At 37.8% G+C, this 21,099-nt stretch overlaps 2 protein-coding genes across 5 annotated transcripts; one reads left to right on the top strand and one right to left on the bottom strand.

Annotated features, from left to right (window-relative positions):
- Positions 1-10: 10 nt before the first annotated feature.
- Positions 11-4,623, top strand: LOC131941548 (ankyrin repeat domain-containing protein 1). 2 transcript variants are annotated; one of them, XM_059300834.1, is made up of 8 exons: positions 11-1,066; positions 1,472-1,670; positions 2,037-2,084; positions 2,369-2,467; positions 2,605-2,676; positions 3,279-3,326; positions 3,423-3,547; positions 3,832-4,623. In XM_059300834.1, exons 1-8 carry the CDS (start codon positions 683-685, stop codon positions 4,042-4,044), a joined length of 1,188 nt encoding a protein of 395 aa, XP_059156817.1. In that variant the 5' UTR covers positions 11-682; the 3' UTR covers positions 4,045-4,623. The 2 variants fall into 2 exon arrangements, with proteins under 2 accessions (XP_059156817.1, XP_059156819.1); XM_059300836.1 differs by lacking the exon at positions 3,279-3,326.
- Positions 4,597-20,782, bottom strand: LOC131941545 (uncharacterized). Of its 3 annotated transcripts, XM_059300832.1 has the most exons (15): positions 20,687-20,782; positions 18,627-18,702; positions 11,586-11,753; positions 11,220-11,351; positions 8,938-10,823; positions 8,518-8,659; positions 7,789-8,313; positions 7,351-7,467; positions 7,017-7,118; positions 6,748-6,861; positions 6,567-6,646; positions 6,298-6,393; positions 6,084-6,146; positions 5,863-5,984; positions 4,597-5,603 (listed from the first exon to the last, which is right to left on the bottom strand). In XM_059300832.1, the coding sequence occupies exons 2-15, from the start codon at positions 18,642-18,644 to the stop codon at positions 5,500-5,502; spliced, it is 3,669 nt and encodes a 1,222-aa protein (XP_059156815.1). In that variant the 5' UTR covers positions 18,645-18,702; positions 20,687-20,782; the 3' UTR covers positions 4,597-5,499. The 3 variants fall into 3 exon arrangements, with proteins under 3 accessions (XP_059156815.1, XP_059156813.1, XP_059156814.1); XM_059300830.1 differs by lacking the exons at positions 18,627-18,702; positions 20,687-20,782 and adding an exon at positions 11,952-12,842; XM_059300831.1 differs by lacking the exons at positions 18,627-18,702; positions 20,687-20,782 and adding an exon at positions 11,952-12,841 and having other exon boundaries at positions 11,604-11,753.
- Positions 20,783-21,099: the final 317 nt, after the last annotated feature.

Raw genomic sequence — 21,099 nt, 5'->3', positions numbered from 1 at the left:
CGGTTAGAAACATTTCCAACAACAGCCTACAAAATACATTGCAATTTTATTATTAGTCTGAAACAAACACGAAACATAGATCTAGATAAAAAAAACTAAAAAAAAAAACCAAACAGCTTTACCTTTAAAAAAGTTAGATCTAGATCTAGATTCTAGATTCTATATACATTTAAATTTTATAGCAAGTCTACCAGTTGATATTATGAATATTTATTTTAAGCGGTTCTAAACTTTCGCTTACGGAATTTATCATTTAAGTTTGTTTTCGATTAGCAATAGCAGTCATCGCTGATTAGTGATTACTGTAGTGTACTGTTGTTTCTAGATCCTAGATCTAATCTAGATCTATATCAGATCTAGATCTAGAATTGTATCTGACAACGCAGCGGCCTATTAAAAGAAGTTGTAATAATGCATTAATTATCTATCAATACTAGATCTATCTACTCTAGATCTAGTAGGCCTAATAATAAAATTAATAATGACAGTCTGAATCTGAATGAAATTGAAATCATATCGGCAGCAAAGTGCGCAGCTAACTCAGCTAAGCTACCAATACTACCAATGATTTGGACCAATGTTATAATAATAATTATAAATTAACAAAAAAAAATAACAACTCACAAATAAGCAGTGACCACTAAACTCTAAAAGTCTAAGCTTAATAAAAAATTAAATCATCATGGACGTAGATGGAAATGATGAGGAACTTTTTGAAGTTCAGACACAGTACCAACGTCAACAGAACTTAACAGTGCGATTGACATCTCATTCTTATGTTAAGCAACCCATTTCAGGACCTCAGACACTTCCACCACCATCTCAGTCACTGGAAGTGTCTTTTGTAACAGCTAATGCTAATACATCACAAGTGCAAGCTAGCACGAGCCCTACACAGACAAACCTTGAATTGAACATTAGTTCCACTTTTCCATTGAAAGTTTCTTGCCACGATAATGTGTCCTCATCAAAATGTGATTTAAAGATTCATCACCCCTCTACAGAGCCTCCATCCCATGAAACAATGGTGCCTATTGTCCCTGTATTAATTTTTGATTCTACTAAAGTGAGTAGCTAAAGATCTAGACATTTACTACATTTTTCTTATTTTAGAAGAGAACTAACCTTTTGTATTTAAATCACAGCAGAGATATTGGTAAAGCTACTTTACCATGACTGTTTGTTTGATCTTATTTTGTGTACTCCACTCTTTACCCTACCTTGAACATAGATCTAGTAATTAGTTTATTCAAAGCTTTTGTGACAAAGGTGGCCTTTCAACTGTTATAATTATTTTCTTTAATTTATGATTTATTTTAATTATAAGTATTAATTGTTGATGTTCTTTAAATTCTTAAGAGGCATTTTTAATTAGTATAGGTGGTGGGCTGGGATAATCTTAAATGCAGGAATACTTTTTTAACTTGTGTTAAGTTTTCTAAAATGTTTTTAAATTATTATTTTTTTGCAGTTAAAGCCCATCGATTTCAGTGTTCCTATGCCAGTGTCGACTATTTCATTTGGTCATTCCTCCCATTGTCCATCCAGTGAGTTCTACCCATCACATGGGCTAAAATCACGATCTTTGGTAGCAGGCTCACATATAAAAAATCAGATGCGACTTGCCAGAAGGAATGCCTTAACTAATTTAGGACTTCTCGAATTTAATGGTAATCTTTTTTCAGTACACATTTTCTGAGTATATAAATGCTTAAAACTAATTTCAACACTCTAACAATGAGCCCTGAAAGTAGTTATGCAACCAACAATGTAAAGATGTAGCAGTGCAATGATTCAGTGGTACCCTGTAATGAAAATTACTTGAACTTCCTCTTGATGTAAAATCAGGATTGTAAGACATTTATTTTTCTCCTGAACAATGAAGAGATCCAACAAATATGGAAATATACACAGTTAGTGATGTTTGTCACTGTTTGAGTGTTGACATTATCGCCATGATTTTGGTTTGAATCCATCAAATAAGTTAATAACACCACTTACACATATATTAAAATATTTTTTTAATTACTTTATAGAAAAAAGAAAACTGTTTACTGCTGTTAGAAATGGAGATGTTGAAGAAGGTAAAAACTTGTGTTTTTGTTACTGCAGACAGTGTGTTACTGTATTACGTAGTATGACATCTGTGTCAGTGCGGTTAGCATTCATCAGTTTACATTTAATTTGTTGTCACTTATTGGTAAACTAACCTTAACCTAACCGACAATGCTTCTGTGTCACTAATTAAAATATATGAAATAATTATTTTTATATGGTGTAACCAATTATATGAATAACATTAATTTGTCGTTACATTAGTATATGTGTTGTACTGCCTGTAAAACAATATTTTTATTGATATACACAGTTTCAACTTTGCTCCACAATTGTGTTCATGCTAATGCATCTGACAACAAGAGAAGAACAGCCTTGCATATTGCAAGTTCGCTGGGACTGGAGCATATAGGTATTTGACACACTTTTTGCAGATTCCATTCCCTATTGATTTCTCCAACACATAGTATTTGATACAATTCTTGCAAGTTCCATTCCTTGTTGACTCCCTGTATCCGTAATATAAGACCATTTTTAAAAATATTTCAGTGAGCCTGTTAATTTCTGCAAGAGCTGATCCCAATCGTCAGGATATTCTAGGCAATACACCTCTCCATTTGGGTAATTTACAGTTATTTAATAATAGCATTCAAATACATAATTTTGTAAGTTGTAATGCTTAAATTATATAATTTATAATTTGATATTATAAATATATTATATATGATATATTATAAATATATATAATACGAGCCGGCCCGCGGCATAACATACGCCGCTATTTAGTTGTTTCTAATTTTCAATAATTCATAATTTGTGAATTCGGCAGTACCAACACTGACACTGAAAATATTTCTTTAAAACACTATAAGTAGCTCGTTAAGGACCATAACCCCCCCCCCCCCTTCCTCCCCCCCCCCCCCCCCCCCCACCTTTAAAATCGTTGGCTCTGCTTGTAAACATTTAGAGTGAACACAGCTCACTAAAACCATGTAGGGGTGGGGAGGTAGGGAGAGCGTTTGCAGCTTGTTTTCTAACGGCTCCCAGAAGAGAATTTTATATATAGATATATTATAATATATATATATATATATAAAAATATAGGCCCTATATAAATAATTTAATATATACAATTTTGTAACATGTTTTCTATAAAAGTTTGGATTTGATTGTTAAAGGTTATACAATTGACTTTTTGTATATGACAGTTTGTATGTTTTCAGCTGTTTGTAGGGGTGATTCGAAAATTGTAAGGTTATTAATTGGGTCTGGTAAGTGTAAAATATACTTCTCATTTTAATATTTCATTACTAAAATCTTTAATTTATTTATTATATAGTTCTCAAATGTCAAAATTAATTTTCTAGGTGCAAATATTCACCTCAAAGACAATTTGGGACAAACTCCATTATGCATTGTGCGGTCAAGACTTAGCACTCTTAGGAAAGACAAAAGTATTTCGACAGATAAACTTATCAATGAATGCCAAATGGTATGTATTTTTTTACACCACCTCAAAGTTCTTACAGGAATTTTTAAAAATCAGAACACGAACAAGAGAATGAAGGCTAGTTCTAAACTCCTTTTAATTTATGTTGCTAGAATGCTAAGTTAAAAACTTTTGTTACAGTTTTCTGCTCTTAAAAAAATTTACCTTATAAAGGAAGTAGAACTTTTAATGAAAGTTTCACATTAATTGGTTCCATTTTTACAATTCAATATATTTCTGTTAAAAAAGATGATTACAAATTTGATACAATCTGTTCCTGCTGGCAGATCAGCAGCATTCTAAAAGTGCACTGTAAAGCAGAGTCAGCTGGTGAGATCCCAGTGGACACGCTGTGTAACATGATGGAGGCTGTGTCAACACGGGAGCAAGCTGACCAGATTGCTGACCTCATGATAAACCAAATGTCGGACCTGTGCATTGACAAGGAAAAAGTAGACAAATCCTGTACAAAGCCTTTTTTTGGGCATTCCATTTTGTAGCAGAGTTCCACAAATGTGTGTTGTTTTCAATTTGAATTTTTTTTTAATGCTCATGGCTCTAGGTTAGATCTTAAACTTAATGAAAATACACTGTTTTGTGTTCTCATGTAATTAATATTTGTATTTAACATATATTTGCAAATGGCTCTCATTAGCCATACTTTCTTTGGTTGATTGGAAAAATGTGGTTTATTAATTGCCAATTATTTTACGAACAGTTAATAAAACTGCCGTATATATTAACTGTCGATTGTATTTTCAGTTTGAGATCATATGATCTATTGAGACTATGGTATAAAACATAATTCACCTGTCATTGTGGTGGGGTCATGTTACAGCTGAGTTCAGGGACCTTCTTGTTGTGGCTTTACAAAGGTTTTGTATGGATCCTAGGAGCAATGGGTCTATCTGCTGAACTCTTTTTTTTTCAGGTTCCCCACAGAAGCTCATTTAACTGTAACTCATAAGTACTGTGGGTTTTAACTAATTTTCTTCTCATCAATATTGTATTAACAAGAATACAAATAAAATTACAATCTGACAAAGATATCAAAACATATTTGTTTTATTAACCCAATTTAATTTTAACAATAATTTCTGTTTCACATTTGAAAACCAACATAAAATATCAAAAGATGTTTTGCCTGTATAGATACCAACAATAGGATATCTTAGGGTCGATGTGATGCTTTCTTTGCCAGATGTTAAATGCATCACGGTATATCATAGTACAGACAGTAAGGCAAAGTTCAGATGGTGCTTTGTTTTTGTACAGCAGTCAGTGGTTACCCCTACACCTTTCTGATCATTTTATTCAAAAGGCATCAGGGTCACATCATAAAGCTGAATTTGGGATATGCAGCTCATCAATCAACAGCAAATGGGGAAAAATACCCCAAAATGTATTGAACTCATTAGCCTCATTAAAAATAAAATATTTTTGCCATATTGCAAGAAAATATTTTTTATGTCCAAAAGATTCATGACAGAAGACTAGGAAAAACATTTTATGATAATGTAAAGTACATATAATTTTTTTATTTTTTAAATACTGAACCAGGGCATTTATCACAAGTTTATTTAATTGAAGAAATATTTAATGGCACTTACTTTGTCCATATTAACATTCGTAAGCAAGCTGCATAAATCCATATGCATATTTGTGAAAAAAAGAACAAAATCAAAGAAATAGAACGTAATTGAAGACCTTTTCTGTCATAAAGCCACAGAAAGTAAGGCAAATTGTCTACAGCAAAATCTTAGACAATTTCTGTCAAAAGATGACAACAAACTAGAGCCAGCATTACATACATCAGCAGGGGTGATAATTTAACTCTATGAGAAGTGTCACATATATTTATAACAAAAATAAAGCCAGTAGAAAAATAGATGTTAACATCAAATACTATGCGTGGCAGCTGAGGTAACTGAACATGATGACAGTTGGCATAGATGTCATCTCCATGATGTTCCAGCTCTGCTGCCTGATGTCTTGTTAGAAGCCATCTTGGACTTGCTGGTATTTCTGCTAGTGGCTATGGTTTTCTGAACAAACATACCTGTCAAAAATACCAATATAATACTAATTTACAAACTTAAAAACTATGGGATGGCTTAGTTGAGTACACTACTACTACTGCTAACCCAAAAGTCTCTAAAGTTCCCAGGTTTGTTTCTGCAAGACAAAGCTTCATCTGCTGTTTTCACAGAACAAGAGAACTTAATCTTCCCTGTCTGGCCCTACATAATGACTTAGTGATACTTAAATTTTAAAAGCCCATTATTTCATTTGTCGGCAATCAGGCAGCAACAACTGACCTTCTTTATTAGAGTCTGTTATAGCAGCAGCAGAAAGAGCTGGTTTTATCGCCGGGGCTGTTATACGCTTGGGTTTGGTCAGCTGCTTCTCTGAACCTGCTCTGTGACGATCTTTATCTAATCTGAAATAGTTTATAAATTAATTGAAATAGCAATAAATATTTATGAGGACCATTTTGAAACATTCTCCCAATAAATATGATTAAATAAAACATAATTACCTGCTGTTTTCTTTAGTTTTTGAGATATAGGAATGGCTTTGCCCTTGAAGTGGTTTTAATGCTCTGTAGAAAAAAGAGGCCAATCTATGTACATTAAGATAATGTTCGAGAACTAAAATTGTTAAAGTTTCAGAAGTATTTTTTTTTAAAATAAGTTTAATTTTCATGTATTCATTTTTTTTTTTTAACTCATCTTTTTATTAAAATCTCTAACCTCAAGTCCATTTGGTTCTGTAGTTTGCCATTGCTAACTAATGATGGGACAGACATTGTTCTAGTAGAACCCATTGATGATGAAGCTTCGGTTTCTCTGGATAATTTTTTATAATATTAAAAGTTAAAATTTAACAACAGTAAAAAAAAAGCAGGTTTGATAGTCTAATGACTCAATTTTTCTATACAGCATTACACTTTAGATATAAAGTTATAATTTTACCACTCAAATAATGCTAGGTTTGGTAAGAATTAATATTTAATTCTTACCTGGCTTTTTTCTTTCTCTCTAAAGCTTTCAATGTAGCTTGACTTATTCTGGGCCCTGATCCTCTCATACTCTCTGTAGACTGAGAGTTTAAAGACAAATATTATCTCTGGCTCAATAGGCTTTGTTTTTTTAATTGTACAGAAACAAATACATCAAGTGATGGATTGAATTGCTACTCACTGATTTAATTCTCTTTTCATATTCTTTAATGCGTGTCTGCTCTATAAGGGCCATGCGGTCTGAAGGTGGAATCTCAAAGAAAATCTCATGAATATCAAGAAGGGCAGCTTGAAGCTAGAAAAGATTTTGTTAAAATGAATTTAGTCATTTTAACAGCTCTTGCATTAAACTCACTATAAATAATTTCAAAGTTTAAATAAGACAAAATAACACAGAAAAAAGCCAATTGTTAAAATTATATTGTTTGATTTTTACAATGATTCACCAACCTGAGCTACTATACGTTCTAAGAGTGCCCTGTCTTGAGAAGAGAAAACACCTTTTTTAATTGGTGTTTCTGTTTGGAAGTTAAATGCAAATTCACGGGTATCCTGGATTTAAAAAAAAATAGAAGTTAAGTAACTACTTGTACAAGGAAAATCGCAACAACTAAGCATTTTAGCAACTATAATATGTAGTAAGTGATTTAACAGGGGCAACAAGTCTCAAGACTAAAACTATTGGTTGTTCATACAATATTTATAAATATTGTATATTTGAATCTATTGAAAGTTTTCAAGAGGTAAAAGATCAGCCAATTATGAGGCTGATCATAATGCTTACATGAATAGTTTTAATTAATTCCTGAACTTTATCTGAACGAAGAAGACATCTTGTAAGGAAACCTTTAGCCACAGCACTCACTCTGTCAAATTTGGCTTGGAATTCAGGATGATGAGCCTGATAAGAAATATATAGGAAATGATGTGTGAAAACTTACATTACTTATATAAATATAATATGTAAATAAACTTTTTAAAAAAAAACAGACAAAACATCTCCATAACATGGATAAAGGTTAAAATATTGATACCAAATTATTTTTTCAATAATTAAAAATGTTAATTCTAAATTTATTGTTAAAGCCTGACATTACTATTGGCATGCTTTTTTTCATATAAAACTACAACTGTTATATCTAACTTTACCCTTGATGTGTTGATAGTTTTATAACAGAAACTGAATACCTGGGTAGATCATAAAATACAAACTACTTCCTACCTTGGGCGGAACAAAGATGTGTCCTTCGTGTCTGGATACTGAACTGGTTTTTAATGGAGATCTTATGACCAGTGGGCGATGTATGCGGGGTGATGGAGCAGACGGACTGAACTCTGGGATCCGGTTGGCTATTCCCACTGGGTCATGAGGCGTGTCAGATTGTGGAGAAAAACTGGCTGTACATGATTCATTATCTTCATAGAACTTTTTCAAATGTCTTTTAGTGTCATTAGCGACATTTTTTGACACAATACGACCTTTACTGTGGCTGTTCTTTAGAACTTTCATATTTCCCTGCTGAGTCTTTTGTCCAGTAGACGAAGATTCACTTATATGGTCAACAACTTGATGGGCTAATGTAACCCTGATGCTGTCAATGGTATTTTGTGGACTAAACTCACTTGTGTGATTCCTGGATTTCACCTTGATATTTTCCGGAGCGTTCTTGATGATAAAATCTTCATGTTCTCTCTCCTGCTGCTGAGCTGCCTTTATCTCCGCTTCCAACAACATCACTTCTCGTCGCTACACAAAACAACCAATCAGATAGAAGATTAATTTTCTCCTTGTTACTTAAACTATCATTTTAATAATGTATATAATGCTTAATCTAAAATCAAATAATGAAAAAAAATAATGGCTTCATTTTTTTTTGGAGAGACAGTTGTTTTGAATAATTAAATCATTCATTTATTTAAAAATCCTAGGCTTCTGATAAATATCTTCAACCTGTTGCACAAAGAGTTCTTCCATTTCTTGTTGTTGTTGGTTGATTAACTCTTGCCGCTTCCTCTCCATCTGCTGCTGGTGTAGGGACAGTAACTCCTCCACACTGACTGCATCTACACTGCCTTGGCTCTCTGACATTGATCTAATGAAACAGAGTTTAACACACACAAACTTTAGCAGTCAATGAAAAAACATAAGTATAGTAAAATATGGGTGATACATGTATCTTAAATAAAAAGTTAAAAAATGTATAATAAAAGTAATTAGAATAATTAAATTATGCATTGCTAGAAAAAATAGTAAGAAAAATATTTGTTAAAAAAATCTATTTCAAAATGACCACTTAACTGTAACTATTATATTCCTATACCAACTAGCCACATATATGTAATGTATTCCTAGACCAAAGAAGCAACTCACTTTAAAATCTCCAGTATAGAAGAGCTAGTATCATGCTCCTCATCCTCCCCACCTTCCTCAGGTAAGAAATAAGGTTTACCATCTTCAGTCAGGTGAGAGACCTCCCAGCTCTGGGTGCTGAAGTTCATGGAGTTCTGGAACTGGACTTGGCTCAGGTACTTGTTGATGTGCTCAGCCTTGCCCTCCTGCTCAGACTGGGATGGGGTCAAGCTGCCCACTCTCTTCTCCTCTACACCATCTTTCACACCCACAGCTTGGCTTTTTACAGCATTCCTAGTCTGACTCTTGATTTTATCCTTTGCCTTCTCCAGTTTAGCTGTCGGAGTGGTGTCTCTTTGTTTCTGTTCAGCTTTCAGTTTAGACCTAACACGTAACAAAGCCGGGGATGGCTCACTCAGGGTGTAAGAACCTCTGCGGACAAATGCCGTGGGTGGATCCTCTGGGTCATCTTCAGTGGACGTTGTGTTTGTATTCAGTTTCTTGGGTGAAGTTTGTATACTAGTAGCAGATGGGTGGTCGCTAGAGTCATGTGAAGATGGTGGAACGTCTTCGCTGACAGACTCTGTGATGTTCAAGGCTAGGACTGAGTCCCTGATGGTGCTACTGCTGGAACCTGAGGTCAGTGCTGGTCCACTTATCTTGCTTGATGCTTGCGAGTCAGACACAGACGTGGCATGAGAAACTGACTGGTCTGTTTGTTCAGAGTGATCATGTGATGATGTCATGTGACTGGCACCTGTTATATTTAGAAAAGGTTGACCTTCAGTGCCTGTGCTGCTGGAACTTTGACCAACAGACTGACCAGCCCTATCCTGTAGCTGACCACTCTCTCCCTGCCACTGGTCTGGTGACTTTCTGTGCCCACGATTAGAAGATTTATGCACGTTATCATTTTCTTTATCAGACCCATGTGTTTCTGATCTCCACCCAATTGAACTATGGGCTGGGGAAGTCTTTTGACTGGAGTCTTGATCAGAGACAACAGAAAACTGGAAAACGTTAGATGTCTCAGGATCACTTAACTTCTGTGACAACATATGTTTCTGTCTTGTTTCACCAGGATTAAGAATCCTAGGCAAAACAACATCCTTCTGACCAACACTATCAGGAATCAAATTGTCATACGATATCTTTTTTTTAACAACCATAATATGCTCACATAAGTTTTGACTTGCTCTAGGGTTGTACTCTGTCACGTACGAGGAGAAGTGTACGGTGCTCTTCAAAGACTTGGGACTGCTCCTGTTGCTCAGCTGGCTCTCCGGGGTCGTGTTTGTATGGGCCGACCCGTAACCCGGTGAGCTGCCAGGGCTGTTCTGGCTCTGCTCCAGGTTGGAAGAATTTGTGTTCTCAACAAACCCAGACGTGATGGTGTTGTCCCCTGGCTCCGGGGATACCTCCACCACAGTGTCCTGGCTCTCGTGGAAAAAACTCGCTGACTGGCTGTCCCCTGCATCTGCCCCTCTGTGGACTAGAAGCTTCTCCGCAAATCTACTGGCAGTTCCGGTGTCATCCTCTTCTGTTGCTCGACTGCTGCCAACTGTATCACTGAGGTCACTCCCACTTGTGGAGCCGAGTTTTAAGGCTTTTGAAAGACGATCAAGATCATAAGAGATCTTCTGCTCTTTGAAAGATGTGAGCGCCAGGCCACTGAAGAGCTTAGGGATTGAGCTCTCATCCATGCTCATGAAGTCGGAGCCCACAGAGTCCAGTGTCTGAAGGGCGAAGTCTTCCAGAGTTTCTGCAGCAGCGTAAGTACTGAGTGGGTTGGTGGCCTCAAGCCTTTCCTGCAGCAGGCTGGGGCCCACAGGTAGGTAGGGGTCCTGGGAGTCAAAGTTCAGCTGTCTGGCTGCTGGTCTGGTGCCAAGGAATTCTGGGTAATTGCCCTGTGAATGAAATTTGTCATGTGCTTTTCAAATTTAGCCAGTTTATCAACAGCAAGGGTGGATGGTATAAGCTATCTGAATATAATTTATTTCCCTAAATATTCGAGATCGTTTTGGTTGATAATGATTAAAAGAGTGAGGTATTTGTGAGAGGGTTTTTGGACTAGGGCTTTAAGAGGGGTTGTGTAGAGAGTTTAGGAGAGGGTTGCATAGAGGGGATTTAATGTAGTCACGTAGGTGATTAAGTGAGGGAAGGGGTTATGTTATGTATTATCACAAGCACTCAGCTAGGATTAGTGTTATTAAATAAATCTATCACCCAACAACATTTATCCACTGTTTGATTTCAACCAGATCAAAACACCTGGCCATGTTTTGTTACAAATAAATTTATACCATTGGTTGAAGGCTGGATGCATCCCCTCCTCTGGGTAATAAATGGCGCCTCTGTCTAGCCTTGAGTCTCTTCTCCAGTAAAACTGCGTCCTTTTTGTGTTTGATGAGCTCATCACGTCTGCTTGATGTGATCTGAGTAAACAAAAAAACATCACCATGTTGCAGGATTGTTAAACTTAAAAACATTTCAAATTTAACATGAAACAATACATAACTTTATACAGAAATACTTGGTATGGTAACATGTGAGAGATTTTTAGAATCAAGTATAAATTTAAAACAAACACTCATCACACAACAACAACAAAGGTGTAACTAGGTAATTTTTATTAATAAAATAACGTAATAGAATTTTAAAAGATTTACGGTAAAATGTCTCCTTACAGCTGGTGGTAGAATGGGGACCCCATTGAATTTGATAAGAGACTCAAAGTCAGAGTTGAATGGTGCATGGTGGTAGCTCTGTTTGTCCAGTCTCCTGCTCTGCAAGTCAAAATAGTTGATGAGCTGAGCCACCCCTGCAGGGCTGCCACACTGGAAAAAGAAAGCCAAATTCCAATCACCAATTTAAAAAAAAAATATTCATATTTATCAAATTCATACAACTATCCAGACAATGGGCCAACGGATGATCATACAAGTCAGATTATATTGACAGTTTGGTATAACAGTTTTACAATGAATCCTACACACATACATTTGATGATAGAGTAAAGAGCCAGCCCAACTCACCATGACTCCGACCATGGTAACATACACCTGTAGATGGTGCTCATCAGCTGTTTTACCCTCCATCTCCCCCACGGCTAATCAATAATCAGCAGACCCCCTGCTGAGTGCCAGCAGACAATTAAACTTTAATTCCTTAGCCCAGAAACCAGGCAGAAAGTAATCAACGTCTCGAGCTCTCGGTGACCTCACACAAATAGGATGGCCACACGAACAAGGGTGGCCTAAACATAGGCGTGGTCACGAAACACAAATCTTAGTCAGCAGAATCGCTCGTATCATTTATCCAGGATGTAATCAACTATAATTAGTCCTTCACGGCGCAGTATTTTGTTCTGTTTGTCAACAAACTAACGAGTAATGTTACGTAACCAGACGAAAACATTCGCGCCTTTGAGAATGTGAATCAGGGCAGTGACGCGTCATATTGTTTACCTACGTCACAATGACACAGAGCTATAAATATCCGTCACTAATATCCCATATTAAAAAACTAAAAGGTGAAAACAATATCAATCGATGATAACTTTCCAAGCGCCACTGTACATTTTAAAATTGTTTAAACAATAATCGTCTAGAGAAGTCGACCAAGTGACCCACTGGGCACTAGCAGACTAGAGTAACGAGAAAAACTGCTCAACTGACTTGAGTTGTAAGTCGTTCATGAAACACAACATATTTGATATTCAACACAAAACGCGAGGTGCCAAAGTATACATGGATAGTCCGTGTGAAATATTTCCCTAAACCAACGGATACAATATTTCCTCAAATCACGTCCTAAACCAACAGATCTATAACAAAACACGACACGCCAATGTCTGAGGCAAGTCTTAACCAGTTCCCAATTCAGTTACACCAAAAAGTTTGAAAAGTTTACAAAGAGCAAACCGATCAGCACGTCTGCTAGTCTAGATTCGGGAAATATTTGCCCGCCCACTTTGGCAGACGATCAAACAAGACATATCGGTCGTCGATTGAAGTAACTAATTCTGTGGTGCAAAATTCAATAGCTCTCAACAGTGACCTGGTTCCAGAAAGAAGGCCGCGTCTGGTAAAAGTTAGGGGTTGGATATTATAGTTGGGGGGGGGGGGGGGGGATTCGTACAAGTTTAGGGATCCATGTCGTATAGTGTCCGATTAGCACATGCATGGGACACTTCTTGTTCAATTCGGGGGTCCGTTTATCTCTTAAACTTTTTAACCCGGTTGATTCGTACTGCGGTGACCCAATTCTATATGAATGATCTGATATCGTGTTAATACGTCTATATAAAACAATGTGCACAGCTCCATATTACTGTGCTTCTATCGTTGTGTAATTCTATAAATAGCTTTCAAAAAAATGACACGAATCAGTGAAAGTTTGAGGAGCGGTTAAGTTTAAACGTGACATCATTGTCAGGGTTTTTATAATTATAACAAAACAAAAAATCTTTGTGTAACAGAACTATTAATAAAACTCGGAAATGTTCTACCAAGAAACTACTTCCACTATTTATTCTATATGGGTAGGACGACACTGAGTCGTAGTCGCTGTTGTGGGTTGTTTTTTTTTTTAATACACGCGACCACGTGTCTTTAAGTCGTAAACTGTCATTACATGCGCTAACATGCGCGATCCAATGGGCTGCTCTTACGTTACGTCGGTAGACGACACTACAGTGGGACAAGAGAGGCTACACACTGACACAAACACACAACAGGGGGGTCTGGTACAGTGTGACAAGAGAGGCTACACACTGACACAAACACACAACATGGGGTCTGGTACAGTGTGACAAGAGAGGCTACACACTGACACAAACACACAACAGGGGGGGTCTGGTACAGTGTGACAAGAGAGGCTACACACTGACACAAACATACAACAGAGGGGGTCTGGTACAGTGTGACAAGAGAGAGGCTACACACTGACACAAACACACAACAGAGTGTTCTGGTACAGTGTGACAAGAGAGGCTACACAACACACTGACACAAACACACAACATGGGGTCTGGTACAGTGTGACAAGAGAGGCTACACACTGACACAAACACACAACAGGGGGGGTCTGGTACAGTGTGACAAGAGAGGCTACACAACACACTGACACAAACACACAACATGGGGTCTGGTACAGTGTGACAAGAGAGGCTACACACTGACACAAACACACAACATGGGGTCTGGTACAGTGTGACAAGAGAGGCTACACACTGACACAAACACACTACAGGGGGGTCTGGTACAGTGTGACAAGAATCTACACACTGACACAAACACACAACAGGGGGGTCTGGTACAGTGTGACAAGAGAGGCTACACACTGACACAAACACACAACAGGGGGGTCTGGTACAGTGTGACAAGAGAGGCTACACACTGACACAAACACACTACAGGGGGGTCTGGTACAGTGTGACAAGAATCTACACACTGACACAAACACACAACAGGGGGGTCTGGTACAGTGTGACAAGAGAGGCTACACACTGACACAAACACACAACAGGGAGGTCTGGTACAGTGTGACTTGAGAGGCTACACAACACACTGACACAAACACACAACAGAGAGGTCTGGTACAGTGTGACAAGAGAGGCTACACACTGACACAAACACACAACAGGGGGGTCTGGTACAGTGTGACAAGAGAGAGAGGCTACACACTGACACAAACACACAACAGAGAGGTCTGGTACAGTGTGACAAGAGAGAGAGGCTACACACTGACACAAACACACAACAGAGAGGTCTGGTACAGTGTGACAAGAATCTACACACTGACACAAACACACAACAGGGGGGTCTGGTACAGTGTGACAAGAGAGGCTACACACTGACACAAACACACAACAGGGGGGTCTGGTACAGTGTGACAAGAGAGGCTACACACTGACACAAACACACTACAGGGGGGTCTGGTACAGTGTGACAAGAATCTACACACTGACACAAACACACAACAGGGGGGTCTGGTACAGTGTGACAAGAGAGGCTACACACTGACACAAACACACAACAGAGAGGTCTGGTACAGTGTGACAAGAATCTACACACTGACACAAACACACAACAGGGGGGTCTGGTACAGTGTGACAAGAGAGAGGCTACACACTGACACAAACACACTACAGGGGGGTCTGGTACAGTGTGACAAGAATCTACACACTGACACAAACACACAACAGGGGGGTCTGGTACAGTGTGACAAGAGAGGCTACACACTGACACAAACACACAACAGGGAGGTCTGGTACAGTGTGACAAGAGAGGCTACACACTGACACAAACACACAACAGGGAGGTCTGGTACAGTGTGACAAGAGAGAGAGAGGCTACACACTGACACAAACACACAACAGGGAGGTCTGGTACAGTGTGACAAGAGAGGCTACACACTGACACAAACACACAACAGGGAGGTCTGGTACAGTGTGACAAGAATCTACACACTGACACAAACACACAACAGAGAGGTCTGGTACAGTGTGACAAGAGAGGCTACACAACACACTGACACAAACACACAACAGAGAGGTCTGGTACAGTGTGACAAGAGAGGCTACACACTGACACAAACACACAACAGGGGGGTCTGGTACAGTGTGACTTGAGAGGCTACACAACATACTGACACAAACACACAACAGGGAGGTCTGGTACAGTGTGACAAGAGAGGCTACACACTGACACAAACACACAACAGGGGGGTCTGGTACAGTGTGACAAGAGAGGCTACACACTGACACAAACACACAACAGAGGGGTCTGGTACAGTGAGACAAGAGAGGCTACACACTGACACAAACACACAACAGGGGGGTCTGGTACAGTGTGGCAAGAGAGGCTACACACTGACACAAACACACAACAGGGAGGTCTGGTACAGTGTGACAAGAGAGGCTACACACTGACACAAACACACAACAGAGGGGTCTGGTACAGTGAGACAAGAGAGGCTACACACTGACACAAACACACAACAGGGGGGTCTGGTACAGTGTGGCAAGAGAGGCTACACACTGACACAAACACACAACAGGGAGGTCTGGTACAGTGTGACAAGAGAGGCTACACACTGACACAAACACACAACAGGGGGGTCTGGTACAGTGTGACAAGAGAGGCTACACACTGACACAAACATACAACAGGGAGGTCTGGTACAGTGTGACAAGAGAGAGGCTACACACTGACACAAACACACAACAGAGAGGTCTGGTACAGTGTGACAAGAGAGGCTACACAACACACTGACACAAACACACAACAGGGGGGTCTGGTACAGTGGGACAAGAGAGAGGCTACACACTGACACAAACACACAACAGGGAGGTCTGGTACAGTGTGACAAGAGAGGCTACACACTGACACAAACATACAACAGAGAGGTCTGGTACAGTGTGACAAGAGAGAGGCTACACACTGACACAAACACACAACTGGGGGGTCTGGTACAGTGTGACAAGAATCTACACACTAACACAAACACACAACAGGGAGGTCTGGTACAGTGTGACAAGAATCTACACACTGACACAAACACACAACAGGGAGGTCTGGTACAGTGTGACAAGAGAGAGAGGCTACACACTGACACAAACACACAACAGGGGGGTCTGGTACAGTGTGACAAGAGAGGCTACACACTGACACAAACACACAACAGGGGGGTCTGGTACAGTGTGACAAGAGAGGCTACACAACACACTGACACAAACACACAGCAGGGGGGTCTGGTACAGTGTGACAAGAGAGGCTACACACTGACACAAACACACAACAGGGGGGTCTGGTACAGTGTGACAAGAGAGGCTACACACTGACACAAACACACAACAGGGGGGTCTGGTACAGTGGGACAAGAGAGGCTACACACTGACACAAACACACAACAGGGAGGTCTGGTACAGTGTGACAAGAGAGGCTACACACTGACACAAACACACAACAGGGGGGTCTGGTACAGTGTGACAAGAGAGAGAGAGAGAGGCTACACACTGGCACAAACACACAACAGGGAGGTCTGGTACAGTGTGACAAGAGAGAGAGGCTACACACTGACACAAACACACAACAGGGGGGTCTGGTACAGTGTGGCAAGAGAGGCTACACAAACACACAACAGGGAGGTCTGGTACAGTGTGACAATAGAGGCTACACACTGACACAAACACACAACAGAGAGGTCTGGTACAGTGTGACAAGAGAGGCTACACACTGACACAAACACACAACAGGGAGGTCTGGTACAGTGGGACAAGAGAGACTACACACTGACACAAACAGGGAGGTCTGGTACAGTGTGACAAGAGAGGCTACACACTGACACAAACACACAACAGGGGGGTCTGGTACAGTGTGACAAGAGAGGCTACACACTGACACAAACAAACAACAGGAGGGTCTGGTACAGTGTGACAAGAGAGGCTACACACTGACACAAACACACAACAGAGAGGTCTGGTACAGTGTGACAAGAGAGGCTACACACTGACACAAACACACAACAGGGAGGTCTGGTACAGTGTGACAAGAGAGAAAGGCTACACACTGACACAAACACACAACATGGGGTCTGGTACAGTGTGACAAGAGAGAAAGGCTACACACTGACACAAACAAACATGTACACGAACAGAAGGGGAAAAAACTGGGTTGTACAAGACTTTGTTAGTTCAGTATGTATTTCAGTTACTTCCCTTGGAAACGACCTCGTTGCATGCAACTCACTTTTAGACTTTTTTTGGAAAGGTAATCCTTGCATTGTGCGGGATTTAAAATTAATGAGTACATCAGTAATTGGATTGATTAAAAGGATAATGTGATAGCTTCAGGCTGCAGGCACCTTATCAAGTTTGTAAAGTCTATTGCAACAACTCCTCGTATATTTTAAGACTGACGCTCACCTCAACACCTTGTTTTAAGCTTGATGGTATTCAATGCAATTTTTCTGCCATTGCTTTATTTTTTAAGAATGGTTGAGGGTATCATAATTTTTATTTTATTTCAAAACAACCGTATCACTTAACACTTCTTGCTAGATTTTAATGTTTGACATGTTGTACCTATGGTATATACACTAAACAGATTGAATAGGCCTAGCATAGAATACACTACATTGCAGTCAACTAAAAATAGGCATGGTGGTACCAAATCAGACAGTGATGTCAAGTAGTCTATGATAAAACTCTAGGATAAATATTGATTTGTTTAAACAAATGATACATATTGTGCAGCCAACCTTTGTACAAAACAGCTGGTGTGTTTATATAGCAGTATTTATTCACATAATGAAGTCAATGTAATACAAATATTTGCAACACTACTGAATTACTTATATCCCCACACCATGAAATTTATCTGGTCAAATTCCCATTGTGAATCACTGGTTTCCCTAGGGATTTCCAACCCTGATTTGCTGAGTCATCTGGTCTATGTGAGGGCTAAACTACATGTTACTTTTCTAAACTAATGTCACAAACATCTCTTGAAATTTATAAGAAATGTCAATTAATAAGGTCAGAAATGTTCAAATGTCACAAGAAAATTTAAAAAATCATGTGTAGGCCTTTAAGCACCTGTGACATTGCAAGTTTTAAAACTAATTATTTGTTACAAAAAGTATTCAAGTCTAACACTCTAAAAAGCTAACTATACACTATAAATGAAAGAATAAATTATATTTACCTGCATATCAATCTCCATGGTTTAATTGAGTGTACAGAGTATGCTTTCAACATGAGTACCTTCAAATTTCCAGATTCTGAACAGAAATATTTAATGTTGATAACAGAAATTCTAATACATTAAGGAAATGAGTTCTGAACAATCTAGTAAGTCACACAATGAATGAAAGCAGTAGAAAGAAAATAAGTAATGAAATCTAAAGTAACAGAATCACAAATTAAGAATGTTTTAGAGCAGTTGCGCTCTATTTAGTCAGTGTAAGTCAAAAGGAAATGAAATTGTTTTAGTTAAAATAAACTTAGGGTGTAACAAATTAGATAAGTGGAATGTATGTTAGAAATTCAGATGAAGACATGCATTTATTTGGTAATTTCCTTTGACATTTTAACCTTAAACAAATCTTAGCCCAAAATGAAAAATTAAGTTATGTGATTAGCAATATTATCTAATGTCGGTAAAGCCAGGGAAAAAAGATTTGTTGATTTGCAATTTTTTTCCTAAAATATTTGAGATTTGAGTCAAAATGTAATATCTCCACTGATTAACGCTTATGACAATTTTTTTTTTGCTGACTGCATAATCGTAATTCCGTAACCTCAGTGTCAAAATCAGACAAAACCCCACTTCATTTGTTAATACTTTGGGCGTGGTAGAGTCAACAGTACAACAGCTAACTTTGCTAGCCCTGGGGCTACGAGTTTGAATCAGGGATTATCACTGCCAGTAATCAGTGTCTTTTAATATTTTATTCTTCATATTGCAAACGACATGTGTGCTTTTTGTTTAGAATCTTTTATCTAATTAAGTTTAAAAAAATAAAATTATTCAAGAAATTCCAAACATCGGCACTCGCTTGAAAAATCACACCACAATCTGTGGGCTCACTGTGAATTCATCTGGCCTATACCATAGAATGAACACTATTTGCTACTTGAGATCATCAGTGACATCACTTCTTCTCCTCCCCTGCCCAATCAAATTGAAAAACAGGCCTACATAGGCTTAGGAATATAGAGTTAGACCTAGTTGTATGCATGCCAGATAGCAATAAAAAAAATTTACCATACAAAAGAACAGTTTGATTAAGCTAGATCTTTCATCTTTTTACAATGACTAGATAAGAATCTATATTATATTCTATTGTTTTTTTAACCTGTGCCTAACGTTAAACTTTATGTCAACATGGAGTTGCGAAGATGAAAAAATCAGACATCCCTAATATCTATTTTAAGATTGAGTTTGACCTAATGAACAGATTTACCGGACTGGTATGTTCCACACCAAATGTGGCTATATTGTTACAAAATTTCAGTGCCGAACTCTTAACTAGCATTATTTTTCTTGTATCTGTTTAACTTGAGAAAAAAATTTTCTGTATATCTTCAAAAACAGAGGTGCAGTATGAAAAGTGCCTTATGATAATTAATATTATTGCAGAATGGCATAATTATTTGTCTTTTTCTTTTTCTGATCTTTGTTTCACTTACACATTCTTATTGTCTACAATCTTTTACATCAATTTTCAATTTCCTTATCATTAGGGCCTACATATGAGTGAAAACAACAATGGTGTAATAAACCAAGGAAGGGCAATAACTATTTTGCAATTTTACAAGAAAAAAGAAGCAGTTGGACCTAACCTAAATCTTTGAAAATTCATTTTAAAAAACGACTTTCCCCAGAATGATAATTATTAATTTTTGTATTTGTATGGTTTATTGAATGGCAAATCCTCCTTCCAATAATCTAATACTAATACTAATTGTATGTAAATGTTATCATTATGTGATAATTATTAATTAGGAACAGTTTCAACAAAATGCCAATTGTTAGACTAATTAGATCTACTAATTAGTAGACGCGTACTACTAGTCTTTAGACATCTAACTAAAACTTCAGGTTTTTATTTTATTTTTTTATAAATTTAATTTTATAATAATTTAGATTTAGGCCTAAAGAAATTTTTATTTTTTAAAAAAATGGAATGTCTTGGCTGGTTTTAGGCATATTTACTTGTTTGGATTAAACACAACAGACAACATTTTAAAGAGGCAACTTACACTTAATTAGCTGGCTAAAGAAATTTGTCCGAAATGCAATAAGTATGTCTATTCCAAATCAAGATAACCGCCATTTTGAAACAAATCTTGATGTCAAGACAAGTCTATGCAAAATTATAATCCATTAAAAAACATGGAATCGAAAACAAAACCCAATCGCGATGAGGCGTTTTCTTTTAATGTTTTAGACAAAATAAATTATAATATTATAATGAAGTTTAGTTGTCAATAGTTGTATTTGTTCTAAAAGCGAACAAGTTAACAACCAACAAATATAAATGAGACAAAGACAAATAATTCAGCCTTTCTCGGGCTAGGTTAATTTTATAATTAAAATGTAGGCCTATTCAATAATTAATAATTATTATAATAAAATATTAATAATATAATAATTGTGTTCTAGTGCAGGCTAT

The sequence above is a fragment of the Physella acuta genome, unplaced genomic scaffold (assembly GCF_028476545.2).
Source record: "Physella acuta isolate Inbredline_101_S28 unplaced genomic scaffold, ASM2847654v3 ptg000364l, whole genome shotgun sequence".
In the NCBI taxonomy this organism is placed as follows: Eukaryota; Metazoa; Mollusca; class Gastropoda; family Physidae; genus Physella; species Physella acuta.
Note: the sequence above shows the minus strand (reverse complement) of the source record. Positions and strands in the feature narration are given on the sequence as shown.

Coding starts and splice junctions, on each gene's coding strand:
- LOC131941548 (XM_059300834.1), top strand. CDS start 683: ATGGACGTAGATGGAAATGATGAGGAACTTTTTGAAGTTCAGACACAG. Junction 1,067..1,471: donor TAATTTTTGATTCTACTAAA/GTGAGTAGCTAA, acceptor ATTTTTTTGCAG/TTAAAGCCCATCGATTTCAG. Junction 2,085..2,368: donor AAATGGAGATGTTGAAGAAG/GTAAAAACTTGT, acceptor TGATATACACAG/TTTCAACTTTGCTCCACAAT.
- LOC131941545 (XM_059300830.1), bottom strand. CDS start 12,014: ATGGAGGGTAAAACAGCTGATGAGCACCATCTACAGGTGTATGTTACC. Junction 11,352..11,585: donor CTGTAAGGAGACATTTTACC/GTAAATCTTTTA, acceptor TTGTTTACTCAG/ATCACATCAAGCAGACGTGA. Junction 6,147..6,297: donor CAGAACCAAATGGACTTGAG/GTTAGAGATTTT, acceptor TTTTTTCTACAG/AGCATTAAAACCACTTCAAG.